The 16,390-nt window shown below is 40.5% G+C and overlaps 1 protein-coding gene across 6 annotated transcripts in view; it reads left to right on the forward strand.

Annotated features, from left to right (window-relative positions):
• Positions 1-16,390, forward strand: part of CADPS (calcium dependent secretion activator) — a 468,107-nt gene that overhangs the window by 314,654 nt on the left and 137,063 nt on the right. For all 6 annotated transcript variants that reach the window (XM_061129176.1, XM_061129179.1, XM_061129177.1 and 3 more), the window contains exons 11-12: positions 2,810-3,022; positions 15,991-16,127. In XM_061129176.1, coding sequence (XP_060985159.1) covers positions 2,810-3,022; positions 15,991-16,127 — 350 coding nt within the window. The remainder of the gene's footprint in view (positions 1-2,809; positions 3,023-15,990; positions 16,128-16,390) is intronic.

Genomic DNA, 16,390 nt, shown 5'->3' on the forward strand with positions numbered 1-16,390 from the left:
AGAATGCTGCCTGGGAGCACACGGTGGTGTTCGTGTCGTCTTCTCTTTCTTGGTTTTCTTTGAGCTAGTTGCTCTGCTTTCTCCTCATTCTCATTGGTGTGTCCTTGGTCTCCCAGGCTTTCTGGAAGAGCTCTGTTGCTCTTCACTGCTGTCACTGTCGTTGCTTCTCCTGCTTTACAGGTTTCTCTTGGCCTCATCACCCCGTGGTCAGGCTCCACGCGGTTGTCAGTAACCCATCCTCTGAGAGCAGTTGCTGCATGCCAGGTGTGCTGACCGGCTCCTGCAGTGGTCCGGGACTGTGCCTGTAATCGTCAGCGCTGGAGTCAGACAGCTGCGGTCAGCAGCCCAGCTCCCATCCTCACAGCTCCACTTTGTGTTCATGGGATAGTTAGCTCCTTCTCTCTGACCCAGTTTCCACATTTACACAATAAGGACACTAATGTACATTCTCTACAGGCTTCCCAGGTGGTGCAGTGGTAAGAATCTGCCTGCCACTGTGGGAGATGAAGGAGATGTGGGTTCGATCCCTGGGTCGGGAAGATCCCCTGGAGCAGGAAATGGCAACCCACTCCAGTATTCTTGCCTGGGAAATTCCATGGGCAGAGAAGCCTGGCGGGCTATACTCCATGGGGTCGCAACGAGTCAGACAGGACTGAGCGACTGAGTACATGGGCACATGTTCACACTTCGTAAGGCCGTTGGGAGGAGTCCGTAAAGATCTCAACACTTTTTAGCATCTTTGCACCTTTACCTCTCTCCTTCCTGAGTCAGCGCCACGAAAGGACTTTCTGACAGTAGCTCCAAGAACGCAGTGTCCCTATTCTGAGCTTCAGGCCCTGGCAAATGGGAGGTGGTGGGGCAGGGGCAAGGTCCCGTCCAGTGCTGGCTGGCCTCGAGTTCCCCTGCACTATCACAGTACCGTATCCCAGGGGTTACCGTGAGACTGGACTGCAGAAGCTCTACTGAACCCATTCTTTTCTTTTAGCTCCTTGGTACCCACTTTTCAGAGCTTAAAGCATTCCTCAAAGTTGTTCTTCCTCTCTCTCTCTCTCTCTCTGCAGAATTTTCCTTGTTACGGTGCTGCCCATCCATTTCATCAGGTTTTCCCAGCTTGCTCACTGTACACCATCCTATCCATATCACACATTTTAAAGCTCTCTGTAAGAAAAGAACCAAAATATTGCTTCATAATCACAACCACAAAAAATATTTTTTTGAAATTGCTGTACCCCTCAACTCTTTATATAAAAAAGATGCTCTTTATTGTTCTATAATCCCTGGCAATTCTAAGTGCAAAATTATTAACACACACCCATTCTTATGAAGTAGACATTTGAATTAATATTGTCGACACAATAGATAAGTCTTAACATCACCAGCAATCCTTCCCAAGGCAAATGTCAAATAGGTTGGCAATTGGGCCCTGTTGGTTTAGGGATTCTAACTATTCCACTTACTCCCCTTTCACCTTTAAAGAGATAGTTTGAGGGTAGAGGAGTGGTGAGGAAACTGGTGAAAACGTGAAGCTTTGTTTATGGACAGAGAGTCCCAGTCACCCCAAAAATATGGGCTTTTGAAATATGTTGACAGACACAATGTAGCTCTGGCCTGAGCCGAGAGAGAGGCTTCTTTTGCCCATTTCTCTCTAAATTTTAACCTAGAGAACTGCTTATGGGACAAAATGGATCTGCAGAGCATTCATTCATCCAACTTGTATTTGTTGAGCACTCGCTGTCTGCCATGCATAGTGCTGGGTACCAGGATGCCGCAGTGAACAAAAGAGACAAAAACTCCGTGCCTTTAGGAAGTAAATTATATAATTTTTTTGAGGTGGTAAGAGCTTTGGAGCAAAAGAATGCAAGAGAAGAGAGGTGAATAAGGAGAGGTAACGGTCAGGGAAGGCCTGAACAAGCATGTGTTGTCTGAGCAAAGACATGAAAGAGGTGAGGCTGTGACTATGAGAATAACTGGAGGAAGAGCCCTAGGCACAGGCAGTAGCTCTGTGCTAAGACCCTGAGGCAGAATGCACCTGGAGTGTTCAAGGAGCAGCAAGAGGCTAGCATGGCTGCGTGAACGGGGTGCATATGGTAAGAGAGGCAGGTGGAAGTGGTGGGGGGTCAGTTCCCGTGGGGTCTGGCAGGCCTTGTCAGAACCTAGACTTTTCCTCTAAGTGAAATGCGGAGCTACTGGTAGGTTTTGAGCAGAGGGATGGCACAACCTGACTCTTGTGCTAAACCAATTACCCTGGCTCCCATCTGGAGGGTCAAGTATAGAGAGTGTGGGTGGATTAGGAGGCTATTAGAATAATCCAGGTGAGAGATGAATGTGGGTGAATTCAGAGTAGCAGCCCTGGAGAAGGAAGAAGAGGTCAAATTCTGTTGTAATGTCCTGAAAGTAGGGTCTTCAGAATTTCATTGGAGTGGGCAGCAAGAGAAAAATCAGGAGTCCAAAAGGTCCCTGAGGTTGTGGACTTAAGAGGCGGGGTGAGGAGGTGTTTCTGTTGTCGTCGTTTGGCTTGTTTTTAAAAATGAGAAAAGTAATGGTATATTTATAGACGAATACTTACCCTGCCATTAGGCAGTTCAGTTGACGACTCTGTCCCCAATAAAACAAAGGTGGCAGGAGACAACAGCCAGGCTCAAAATGCCTCTTGGACATCATGGTATCAAACTTGCTATCCTATAGTTAGATAAACAGATGCACCTCTTTTCTCCAGCCCAAGGAAAACCATAGAGACTGTCACTCAGAGCTTAGTCCTGCTGAAAACATTGCAGCTCAACTTAGTAGTCTTTCTTCCCTTTAAACCCAGGTTTGGAGGGTGGCCGAGCCTTCTTCAATGCAGTCAAAGAAGGAGACACCGTGATATTTGCAAGTGATGATGAGCAGGATCGCATTCTCTGGGTCCAGGCCATGTATCGGGCCACTGGGCAGTCACACAAGCCTGTGCCCCCAACCCAAGTCCAGAAACTAAACGCCAAGGGAGGGAACGTGCCTCAGCTGGATGCCCCCATCTCCCAATTTTGTAAGTAAATATGCCATTTGTTAAAACTAGTTCTGTAGAGTAAAGTCAGTCTTCTAAGGTTGAATTAGAAAATCTAGTTGCTTTCATATTAAGGATGCTCAAAATCATGTTTGCCTTAAAAAAAAGTTAATTCAAAGGGGGAGAGTTGGGACAAAAATGTTAGATAGAACTAATTTTAAAGTGCAATACTTGACAATCCCCTCCTCCAGGACTAAACAAAGAAAAATATGTTTCAGGTGAATTTTTCCCTCTGTGTTTTGATGAGAGTTTAGAATTCACAGCCAAACAGGTATTTGTTTAAGTCTTTCAAATATAGTAGGTTATGTATGTCCTTGCCTCATTTCTTCCTATCAAAAGTAACTTTAAAATAGAGCTTAATTTGAAATAAATTTTAATATGCAACTTAGAACCATTTAAAAATAAATGATGACATTATCACATGCAGTAGGGGAGGATGGGGGGACACAGGAACACACACAAGAAAATAACACAGTATCTAAAATCCCATTCTGAGCTAAAATACCAGAACCCAGAAATGAAACCATCTCCTTAAACAATCCCAGTTCATATTCCAGTCTCTTCCTCTCTATAGGTTAGCATTAGTTTTAATTTCTTGCCCTTTCACCATGCCGTCTTGCTACCAAGATAGTTTTGATCTTGGGACAATTTGGATGCACAGGGTAAGATGAAAGACAGCATGCTCTTGCAGATATTTATTGAAACAAATAAAATGGAAACACTGGAAGCATAAAGCACCAGATTCATTTCAGTTACAAGCATTCACCCTAAGTAAAGATGTCTGCCATACCCTGAATACAGGTCAATTAGGAATAGATCAGGTACACGTCAGTTTTCAGCAATAATCATGGTGAGTCTTGTCTTTAGCATGGCACCTCCTCATTCAGTGTAGTTCACTGAGCAACTGTCTAGGTGATGAGACATGTTGATGAGGAAGACAAGGAGATACCTGTTTTCAGGATACCTCCAGCCCAGTGGGCAAGTCTAGACAGTAAACCAAGTTAAAAAAAAAAAAAGTAAGATAGTTTCACACACTGAGAAACACCATAAAGAATGTCATGCATTGGTGAGAGAGTGGAAGGAGGAAATATAACACAGATGATCTGAGCTTAAGCCCAAATGATAGGAAGTTACCCCCACAGACATCTGTGGGAAAAGAATCGCAGCAAAAGGGAAAGCAAGTGTGAAAATCCCTCACCGGAAACCTGACCTTGAACCCAGGGCTTTCATACAGTCTCCCCTCAGTTGTTCTTAAAACATGGACCACATAATTCTGTCGCTATAGCAACTAAGTAGAGGTAATTCCCTTTTGATGAATTCCACTGCCATGTCTGCTTCTATTTAACCAGACTGTGTTCTTAAATCTTGTTACACCTTTGCTGGTGGGGAAACATTCTTGTTGAATGACAAATACTACCCATCAGGTGCTGCCAGGGATTCTTGTCCTGTACTGATGGTTTTTTTAAAGGAAGATGCTTTCCCTATGGGACAGTGTAGATAATCACACAATCGTGCAGGTTTCCACACAGAAAACCCTAAACAAATAAGAAGTTGAGGAAGGGCTCAGGGGAGGAGGGATAGCCCTTCTGATCATGACCACCACCAAAGTTTCCTACTCTTTTTTCCTGTAACATTTGTGACACTTAACTTTATCTGAGAGCAAAAAGAGAGAAAAGAAGCATCTCTTTGTAAATGGTTTAGTCATTAGTTGAAATAAAACATCCCCAATATTAACTTAATTATAAAAATTCCTCTGTAATGGAAGCCCTTCTTTAACCTGGCCTGACAGACTCCTTATAAATGAATCTTGAAACAACACATCATATCATATCCCTCTGAGATGGAATTATCTGTGTATGAGGAAACAAAAATGCCTAATTATGATCACCATCTAAATCAACCTCATAAAACATGTATCACAGGTGATATTTGGAAAATCTTGGTTTTATTTCCAAATACTTTCCATTTCTTCTGAAGTCATTTCACCTTACATTCAGTGTCTCTGTTCTATTGTCTCCCCAGATTAAGAACCTAGTACTTGGTTCGTGATCAGTCCACTTTTTTCTCTCTAGTATAGGAAAGAGAATGGAAATTCAGGGGTAAAATGAAATGGAGACCAGACACAGATTCTATAAAGGTGATGACTGAAAGAGGCTGTTGAAGGGGATGCATGCCTCTTTATGGAAATACACTAGGGCTCTTGATTTAGAGTTTCCTCTGTGGGTAGGATTCATTTAGCTATGAAATTAGAATCTGGTCAGTAGGCATCAGCTAGAAGATTTGTTTGCATACACGCAAGGTTGATGTATGTTACTATCCTAATTGACAGAGGAAGCTTTTATTAAATAGAGCACCCAAAGCAGAATTCTAAGAGTTAAAATTTGGGGATGAGGATAAGTAGTATCATCCCTCAAGAGCATGTGAGGCTGGCTGGGAGGTGAGTGAAAAGGTCAGGGACGTCATGCCCCTGGGATTTACCAGTACCTGCTGCCAGAGCCACCCCCTTCTCTGTTATCTCCTCATCGCTGCCTGGGAACAGAAGGTCTCTAGAGAGTATGAGGTGCACCCCCCTACCAGGCTCTGTAAGGAGGAGGCCACTGCTTTCAGCCACGCAGATTGTGCCCTTCAGGAGGCTCTTTTTCCATAGATAAAAAGGTGAATGGTGCCTCTCGAGTTGTGCAGTGCCCGCTTTGCACAACTGTATGCTTCTGACCCCGCAGTCAATGACACTCCTTACATGGAGCTTCAACCCACTAGCGTTAAACCCAGTAATCCTGTGGTTACTTTACTATCCCTGAAACAGAGCCTCAACCACTCCAGACTTTTATCTGTTGCTAGTGTAGGCACTTAATGAAAACTGTGTCCAGAGTGCCAGAAAGTGAGGCTTTGTTCCCATACTTTAGAAACTAGCATCGTAATCTGGTCAGGATTTAACCCACCCAAACTTCTGTATCTGATCCCCAGTCACTTACAGTCAAGAGTATATAAAACCCACAAGAAAGATCCAAACGGGATCCAAGAATTTTGCATTCTGTGGTGTCAGTGAGTAGTTGTGTGAAACAACCCAAAAATTGCCGAGAGTGGGGGATATGTCATATTGAGCGGAGTCTGCCGTAGAGTGAAGTTATGTAACAGTTATTGCAAAGCTGCATTTAAACCTTTATATTCAAACCCTCACTATTAAACAGATTAGGTTTAGATTTATACTAAGTCAGATTTAGTGTTTATTCACACTTAGAATCCTAACTAGCTCATCCAAATTTGCCGAAACTTGCCTTTTCCTAACAATTGAAGTCCTGTGTCCCAGAAACTGTTTAGTCCTGGGCAGACTGCGACAAATTGGTTACCTAGTGACTTAGCAGCAGCAACAGCAGCAGTACTGTGAAGCAAGATTACAGAAAAATGGAAAACAATCACAACATAGTAAGAAATAGCAAGTGTTGACCCTTCACCGACATTTGCTTCTCAGTCTGTACCTCAGTTTATTTTGTCACATCACAAACATTGTCAGTCACAGACTCTAACAAAAGGAGTAAATACAATCAAGTATTGCATTTTAAAAAGATTTTGTTGACTTCTAAAAGGTAAGGATCATTGTTAAATACTTGATTCTGTGCACATCTCATTAAATCCCCAGTTTTGAATATTTACTCAAAGTAGCTGCCGTCCTTGCAAGTGAATGATGAAGAACTTTTTAAAGAGTTAGCTTTGTAATCACTATGTTAGTATTTACATGGCAAAGGGAAGCTAACAGAAAAATGCAAGAGGTATTTTGGATAGAGAAAAATAAACACTCCAGTCTTGTCACGTCGCTGTCTGCTCAAGGGAAATTTGAGAATGGAACATTTTACAGTTTGGGATACTTGACTGTAATCATGAGTTTATTTGGGTCTTTCTAAATTCAGTTTGACAGACTTCTGGGTGCAGACTTTATTTCTTTTGCAATTTCAGAAGTTCAATTTCAAAATGAAAAGACACGTCTAAGAGTGGAGTGGAGTATTTATATGGAATTGGGAAAACTGGAAAAAAAATAGATCCTGCTATTCATTAGTTTCTATGTGACTCTAAAATAATTTTGGGAGGGTTCCACCAAACTTTACAACTTTTTTGTTCTTTTGTGGTTTTTTTGGTGTGTGTTATTGTTGATTTAATTTTCTCTCTCTCTCTTTTTTTTTTTTTTTTTGTTTAAAACTTAAAAAAATTGTCAGTGCTTACCTATACAACTTTTTACAACAAATACTTACAATTTTCTAATTTCTTAAGGCAAATGTTGCTTACTTTGGAAATGACATCCAAATCTATAATTGAGTGTTGCCACAATTTGTTATATCAAGTGGCCTCTCATTGAAACACCTGATCCCTGTCCAGTGTGTGTTAGAGGAACAGTAAAGATCAGTACCTCTGTTCTCAAGACTGGGAGGGGAGTGGGAATTTTAAGCTTTGCTATTTGGTCAATGATTATTTGATATATCACTTGCAATGAGTCTCATATTAATGTCTGTTTCTCAACTAATAACTGTTAATCACATCATAAATCCCTAAAGTTGGATGTTTTTGAGAATTGTTCTAGCTTTGCTACCACCTGAAGAGCCTTCAGCAGTTAGGGGGACCTTGGTTACTGTTGGTTTGGGGAGGGGGTTGGCTTTGGTTTTCTTGTTTTTTTGTTTTGTTTCATTTAAGTTTTCTTGTTCAATCTTTGCTCGAACCCAAGAACTTTAGCTGCTAGGTTAGAACTCCTGTCTGCTTTCCTGAGCCTTGTTGCTAGTCTTTATGTTATTCTGGTTTGTTCCTTCTTACCCTGCTAACTTCTAGCTGGACTGAAGGGTAAGTGTTCCCCTATAGCTAGCACAGCTCAGATAATCAGACTAGATTATCTGACACCTGCAATGTGCTTCCTCCCTCTCCTCTGAAATCTTCCTCATGTCTAGACTTTGTAGTAAAACTTTTTATGTAATTTTCCTGACCTTAGGTTGGAAATGTAAGCTTCCATACTGAAACTAGGATGCATGTGATGTGTGCATAATTGCCTCCTCTCCTTGGCTTTCATATTGGCATCAAATGATCCTCTGAGTAAAGCCAACCATTAACATCTCCTATTTTTTTTTAATTCCAAGAATATTAATGAACATCACAATGAAATGGCAAATAATGCCTTCGTTTCATGGAATTCACAGCTACCTGACTGCTTAATGCCTGAAAACAGATCATTTTGCACTCTGATGATGTGTTGTTGTTGTTGTTTTTCCTTTCCCTTTCCAAAGGTTAGAATGGTCAGAGAATCAATGGTGTGGTAACCATGGATACCTTAACAAACAGAAAGGTGGGCTAGGAAACCCAAAGATGGTAATTGAGCAAGACTGTAAGAAATTGCAGAACACAATTAATAAAGTAAATACATCATTTGAACATGAAAGAATTCATTCTGCCTAAATTGAGGGTGTACTATAAGACCAAATAGAGGTTAATTTTTAAGAGAGAGATATAATACAGGCAGCTACCACACACAAAAGCAAGAAATTGAGGACACAATTGAAATCATGTAATTTATTCACAGAAACTTCAGATTCACAATCTCACAATGTCATGGAGGGTTTAGACCTGTGGTCTCAAATCTCTTTCCACTGCTCTCCCAAGAACAATGACAACAATAACATTTTTTACATCATTTGTATTTGTATTAATTTTTCTAAAAATACACCTCTAAGAGGAAAAAAAAGAAACTTTAAAACTTAGAAAAACCATTCTCTTCACTATTTAAGTTATTACTAAAACAGAGTATACAGTTCCTTTATTCACAGAGGAAAAAGTCAGTCACCAAAAATGTGCTGAGGGAAAACTTGACATTAGAGGGAGCTAGAAAAATTGGTCAAGAGAGCAGGCAAATATGTACTCAAGTATTCTGAATGCTCACTTAGAAGTTGTAGGTCGCATCATTTCTCCTGACCATTTAATAATAGTCCTTGATTCTTTTTGTTTCTTAATTTTGCTTTCCCCCTCCTTTCTTTTTTTTTTCTTTTCTTTTGCATAAATGTACCCCTAGCTAGCAGACAGATTTTTTTTTTTTTACCACTCCAAGCAGATACTTAATTCTTAATTTAACTTTCCTTCTTTTCCATGTCTGATGAGGCATTTTTAAAAGCTTACTGGAAAATGTGAACTTAGTGAAAATTTAGGATTTGCTATACTTTAAAAAAAAAAAAATCTACAAGATGGATGAATAGATGACTGAGTGAATTTTTTTCTAGTAAAATTATGTGTATTTGCACAACAACACATTGATATCCTAACAGACTTCCAAATAGTTCATTTGCCTAATTCCTTTCTAGAGTTTTGTCTGAGGAGATTTTTTGCTATATCTTCTTGTATTGTCAACTTGCAATTACTACATTGCAGGAATGCAACATCAGAGAATGAATTCAGTATTAACTTGCATGACCCCAAACCACACTGTAAATCACATTTCTTCTCTCCATAAAGTATATGACTTTTTAGAAGAATAGACTCTCACAGTAAGGTCCAAAATTTTCCAAATACTGTGGTAGGCTCTCAATAGATCATATTAAATGAAGGGTCACTTCTTTGTTACCTACTTCAGGCACGTCTAACATATTGTTCACTAATCAACTGAGTATTTTCATGACCTATAGTGACTTATAGGAGACATTATTAATTAGTTAACTCTCGAAAATTTTGTTAACTCATGCTGCAGTGCCATAAAAATATTATCAAGTGCTCTGTAAATTGTAAGTAAAGCAGGGAAAATTACAGATCATTTATTTGTTTCCTGATCACTGACAAAAATCTCTGATGATTTTTATTCGAAGCATTTGCCTAATGAAGAATCACACAAATGAACATTGAAATAAACATCACATGTTTATCCTCGTGGTTGTCCTGTCAGTGATTTCTGCAAAATGCAGTGTGGCCCTTGATAGCTTCTTAGGAAGCCTTTTGGTGTTGGACATGCAAGTTAGCTTGACTGAAGGACCATGAAAGAATTAAGTTGTTTCTCAAGGGCAGCAGGCAGGGGAGGACCAGTCTTTTGCTTGCTGTGGCAGGGAGCAACATCCCCTGGTTATTACTTGATCATGCCAAGAAAAACTCTTCTAGAAAAGTCCGTAAACAGCCAGCTGCCATCAATCATTGTCATTTCTTTATTTCATGTCTTCTGATGAGGTTGACTACTGTCATTGTTCGTTATTGTCCAAACCATACATTCACTCTTACACTGTCAAGCAGATATGACAAGCACACATTTTCCATATAAGAAAGATACAAAGTCACCTTTTAATTTGCAGTTTGAGTTCACAATGACTTTATAGTTACATTAGCTATTCTCTTGCCTCAAGCATCCATCAGGAGTAACAGCAGCCATAACTGTGCTCTAAATTTCAGTGATAAAACAGCTACCTCTAGTTTATTATAAAAGGGATTCATTAGAGAAAGGAGCCTCTCTCAGACAATTTATTAGCAACGTAGTCATAGTTTATTTTCAACAGCAGAATTTTTTCTCTAGCCTATAAAAAGTTCTAAAATGTAATATTATGAAATAAAAAGAGAGATTTGACCTTTTGTGTTCATTCCCTGAGCTGCTGGGATAATAAAGCCTCCATAAAATGAAAATTGAAAAACTATATTATCCACTCCCCTCAAGAAAATTCCATTTGGTAGACCTTACCGAAAACTTATCTAAATTTTTTTTGGATCAGAAACAAGATCACACAAATATGCTTGCTATTAAGAGATCATGAAATAATATGATACATGCTTTCCTATTGTGAGGGAGAAAATATCAAACATGAAGTAAACCCAAACATCGTGATGGGTTAAAGAACAGATAAATGATAGGATGGTCAATGAGGGACATCACTTGAAATTTAAGCAGATTAAATGAGAGTGTAAAGTCCACATAATCATATCATTCCAGGAACCCTGATTTTCTCAATATTCCTTAAATGCCACACCAAAATTGTTTTCAAGCAAACTTGGGGTAAAGATTTTAGTTAGTTTCCACTTGAAAGGATACCTGCCTTCCTGAAGTCTGTGCGTCTGTCAGCCTTTTCCTTTATCATGGATGCCCACTGATAGTTCCTTAAATTTATAAATGTTGTTTAGGCGCCATTATTCATCTAAGTTCAGTGTGAAGTCATTCTCCTATGCCCATGCTATAGAGGACTTCAAAATCTTTATACATTTAAAGCCGAGAAGTGAAACAAGTAGCATTGTTTGGAAGATGTGTTGAATTATGCCCTTGCTCCAAAGCCTATGAAATTACATAGCACATTTTCAGTACATGTTAAGCCCTTGCAAACCAAGCAAGAGTTAGCAACTATTCAGCCAAGTCTGAAAAAGGTTAAGACTGAAGTAAATTCTTAAAATTCAGTCAATCCTTGATTTCTTAAATAAGTTAAAAAAAAAACTGCACATATACTAATGAAAAAGAACATTGGTATGTGTCTCTGAAAGCAAGAGCTAATCCAAACCTCATTAGAGCTTTAAGCTTCTCCTTTCCCCTCCTAATTCTGTTTTGCTCAGCCTAGTATTTAAATTCATTTGCATTCCCTTGACACATGCCAAACATTGGCAAAGAAATGGATCCTAAGGTGTCCTGAATCCAGGAATTGACTTTCTCACCCTTTTGCTCTGGGCTGTTTTCCCTTTGCTAATGTCAACATTGGAGTTTTCTTTTTCTCTCATCAGCCTGTTCCAATCGTTTGTACAGGGCAAAATGGGATTGCACAGAGCATTTAGTTTTTAATGTTCAGCACTGTGAAAGAACAGACTGGGCCATTGCAAGGATGACTGGATGGTGTTGCTTGAGAAGCACCCACAAGTTCTTTGAAACAGAATTTAGAACAGCTGGACCGCTGCAGTGTTTTATTTTAAAATAGACAACATATGTAATGCATATGGTCCTAGACATGTATGGAGACACAGGCAGACAATCTGAATGGTATCCAAAGACACCTGCACCTAGAATTCTGTTTCCTTTTATAAGATTTTTTTCCCCCCTAAGAGCACATGTTCCCACTTTGGGATTTGCAAGATGCCATCTGAATCCCCATGTGTGTGACTCCTTAATAAAGTCGATGGGAAGTTTCCTGGGATGGAGGTGTCAGAGTAAGTCAGTTAATAAATACCTCCTAAGGACCTGGCTCCTCCAAGAGCTGGCAGGGAAAATAACAGATCAGGAACGTACCCTCTAGAAACATACTATCTATCAGGGAATTTAAGTGTGTGTTCTGACCACAGAGAAATTGAAACATCATCCAGCAAAAACACAGAGACAGAGATTAGGAATTAATTATACAGGGCCAGAGGAGAGGCATAAAGCAGAGAGCTTGGGAAGGACTCTCAGCTTCCTAGAAACAATAAGGTTTAAGAGGCAACCTCTAACTAACATTAGTGATCAATGTAGAGACAGCCTTGGCTTTCTGAGAATGTTAGACCAACTGACTTTGAGAGTGGTGAGAAGCCTGCTCGTCCACTCACAGCTAAGGCGAGCACCTAGTATATGCCAGGTACCTGGGTGCTTTACAGATTCTCCTTACCAGATCCTGTCAACAACCACCTCTGAGGGTAGACTCAAACACCTTTCTCAACTTAACATGTAAGGAAAACGAGACTCAGAAACATTAGTCAACTTCCTCACGTCTCATATCGTCTAACAGCAGAGCTGGCCTCACATTCAGTCTTTGTGACCCTCTAAGCCCAGCCATCTAAGCACCTGCTGTCCTACCTCAGATAAATTGTTCCTGTTGAATTTAACATGTCAACATTTCCGAAAGTCAAGAAATAGAAAATATTTGTTGACCAAGTGAATTTATTTATTTCGATGAGATATTGATAAATTAATTATTTTAACACATATGTCTTGAGTACCTGCTGTGTGCCAGGTTCTGTTGTAGGTACTGGGAGCACAGCAGAGAACAAAAATTTCAAAATCCATGTTTGGATGGAGCTTCAAAATCAGATCCCTTCCATGGACACCTTAAAATAGCATTCCCCACCTACTGAGTCTCCATTTTTTTTTTTCCTCCCCCTGAATGTAATAAACTCAGTGACACTCTCAGAAATTTCATGGGAGCCAGCCACCCTCTTAAGCATTCTTGAGTTGTTGGAACCATTGAGACAATGAGCCTAATTCTGAGTAAATGATGATTTTATGTAAGCAAAATCCAGGGGCTGCTTGGCTTACTTGCTGGAAATTCCCACTGCATTAAACTCCATCCCACGCACATGGAAGGTGTGAAAGGGACCTTAAGAATGATTAAATGACAGTGACAGCAGAAAGGGAACTGAAAGTTCGGCTCATTTTACACATGAGGAAACTGAGGCTCAGACAGATCGACACCTCCACCAGTATCCCGCACTTCTTTAAAACCGGAGCTCACGGGAGGGTCCAGACCTCCTCCCTCAGTCCCAGGCTCGTTCACCATGTGAACTGACAAGAGACAAAAGGAGGAAGAAGGGAAACAGGAATCTTTATGTTGATAGGGTTACTTTCAGAAAAGGAAAACAGGCGGATTTTAAGCCTATTTTAAAGCCTGCTTTAAATTGTCAGTAAAAATGAAATTGTTCTTTCTATGAAGTCTAAGCCAAGAATTAGCGTGGTGAAGCTGTCTTGTGATGATGGATGGGGGAGGCGGGAGGATGGGTCTGTACCCGGGTCTCCACGGAGAAGCCAAGCTCTCTTTGCAGATCCATTTCCTGAACTGGCAGCCAAGCAAAATAGTTCATCACCAAGTTTTCTAGAGGCTCAGCAGTTAAAGAGTAAGAGACTTGAAACATGGGCTATATTTTTAACAGCCACGAAAGAGAGTCCTCTTCTCTCTAGCTGAGTGACCGTTTGCGTCATCATAATTGAAGAGCAGTAAAATGGCAGAGACAAGCTGGTAAGGTGAACGGCCTGACCAGTTAGTCAACCTGCAGCCTCCTCTGGGAAATCTGAGAGCAGGAAGCTGGTGCCGGCCGAAACTCGCCTCATCTATCTGCTAGAAATTGGGAGGCACAGTGTGAATGAGGCTTTTCATGAGGATGAAACAGGACAAGCAGTGGGTGTGTACCCCACTGTTAGTTTCTCCAGGGACTGACACGATGGGGCTAAAAGAACAGATTTGTCCTAGGTGATGGAGCGGTACCACCTGGGTTACAGGAGTATCATCTTGCAGGAAGACACCTAAAGTTGGAGCAGGTTCAAACCACTTGCCTTGGGCCACGGGAAACACACACACACACACACACACCCCACCCTACCCCGCAGAAACAGCTAGCTTTTTCCCCAGAACTAACTTCCTGGCCACCTCTCTTTCCAGCCATTCTGAGTTGAAAGAGAAATACAGCTTGGAGACCACATTACCAGACAAAAGATGCTCAAAGATTAAGCACCTAACCTCCGAATTGAAAGCACTTTCGTGAAGACAAATCTCAGGCAGTTGGCCCAGCAAAGAGGCAGATTCTCTAATAAAATTCCTGCGCATGTGATAGCCCTTCCAAAATCTCATGTTTTATCCTCTGAAAGGAGCAAATTGGCTATTAAAACACACATTCTTTGACTTGCCTTCTGGAAACTGTTGCTTTCGTGTGTCTTGGGCATAAACAACACATCCTGTTCAAACACTGACCACTTGCTCCCTCTCTGAAAGATGACTGAAGATTTAAAAAGCTAATAGGGAGAAGGCATACATCTGACATACCATGCGTTTAGATTGGAATGATACACAACATTAATAATACAAGGGAAAATCATTATCTTAATCTTACACTGTAACTATACCCCATTTTCAGTCAGCCCCCAAGCAGGGAAGGGAAAAAAAAGCTGCCTGGGATGAAGGCCACGTTTGAAAATATTATTCAAACACCTTCTCAAGTCAGAAATCCATTCTCTGCATGTCCTGACAGCATTGCTGGTCCCTGGCAGGTGCCTGTATTCGAGTAGAATGTTGCACGCAAGGAGATGAATACACTCTTGCTTGATTTAAGATTCTTTTTCCCTGCAGCATTTCAGGAGAGTGAGTAAATATGAGATGGAGTGATCTAATTTCTAGGACCTTCATTCCCTCCTCTTCCAAGATTTGCTTGGTCTCGCTTGAGTTGAATTCTCTGAGTTATTTTGCCGATTGACTATAGACTATTTTAGTTACACATATTGAGATTAATTAGTTAGCCCTTAGGAGGTTTTGCCTGCAGCCTTCACCCTGTAAGGAAAAGTGTGAATACATTGAGACTATTAATTCACAATAAATGGCAGATCATAGCCCTTGCTGAGTAAATTTGTTTGTCTTTCATAAGCTTTGCTAACTGAGTAAGCACACTATCTCAGGCAGTGTCCTTTGCTATCACTAAATTCCCAGTGAACTTATTCTCCAGGTTTCAATGGAAATCTTTTGTTATTATTTTGTTTTAATTTTGGAGGATGGGGACCCAAACCTTTTGTGCAACCAAATTGGCCACGGGGATTTGAAAGGGGAGGATACTAATATTGTCACTTGGCTGAGAATCAGCATAACCCTTTTTTTCCAGATGATCCCAGTAATTGTAGAGAAATTGCTCTAGACATAACCACTGGAATGGCAGAATCTATTAAAAATCGAAAAGCTAAATAGGCTTTTGTAAGCAAAGATCCGATCTGCTTTCAGTGTTTGGTGAAACACAGGCGAAGTTACGGTCGTGTGCTTAGTTTTTCAAGAACAACATAAATGCACTAGAGTTGAGATCATTTGATAAACATGTTGATGCCAATATATTTTTGCCGAAATGCAATAAACTCACCAGTAAGTGATGCAAGTTGACAATGGGAGGTAAAAAGAGTATCTTGGGGATGTTGGTGGGCGGCGACGGGGAAACAGCTAGCGTTCGTAATGCTTAGTGAATTCCTGTGTATTTGAAATGTCAAAGAAAATGCGATGTTTCTCTAAATTGTGTCTCTCTCTACATGTATAAATGAACAGACGCAGATAGAGCTCAAAAACATGGCATGGATGAATTTATCTCTTCCAACCCCTGTAACTTTGACCACGCTTCCCTCTTTGAGATGGTGCAACGCCTAACTTTGGATCACAGACTTAATGATTCCTATTCTTGCCTGGCAAGTATATTCTTTGGTCTACAGCAATTTAAACGCAATAACATTTTGAAAGATAAAATATTTCTCTACCTTTGTGTCAGAAGCTCTTCTCCCCATTACGGAGCCTCTTTAACAATTATAAATGTGTTCTTGATTTCCTGGGTTGAGATAGTTTTCCTTACCAAAGAAAGAAGACAGAGCGGGAGGAAGTTATCAGTAGAGACAGATCCAATTCCCCAGCCTCCCTATCTGAGCTTCCCCCTTTTCAGCTGCTACATGAGAAA

The sequence above is a fragment of the Dama dama genome, chromosome 24 (assembly GCF_033118175.1).
Source record: "Dama dama isolate Ldn47 chromosome 24, ASM3311817v1, whole genome shotgun sequence".
Taxonomy (NCBI): Eukaryota; Metazoa; Chordata; class Mammalia; order Artiodactyla; family Cervidae; genus Dama; species Dama dama.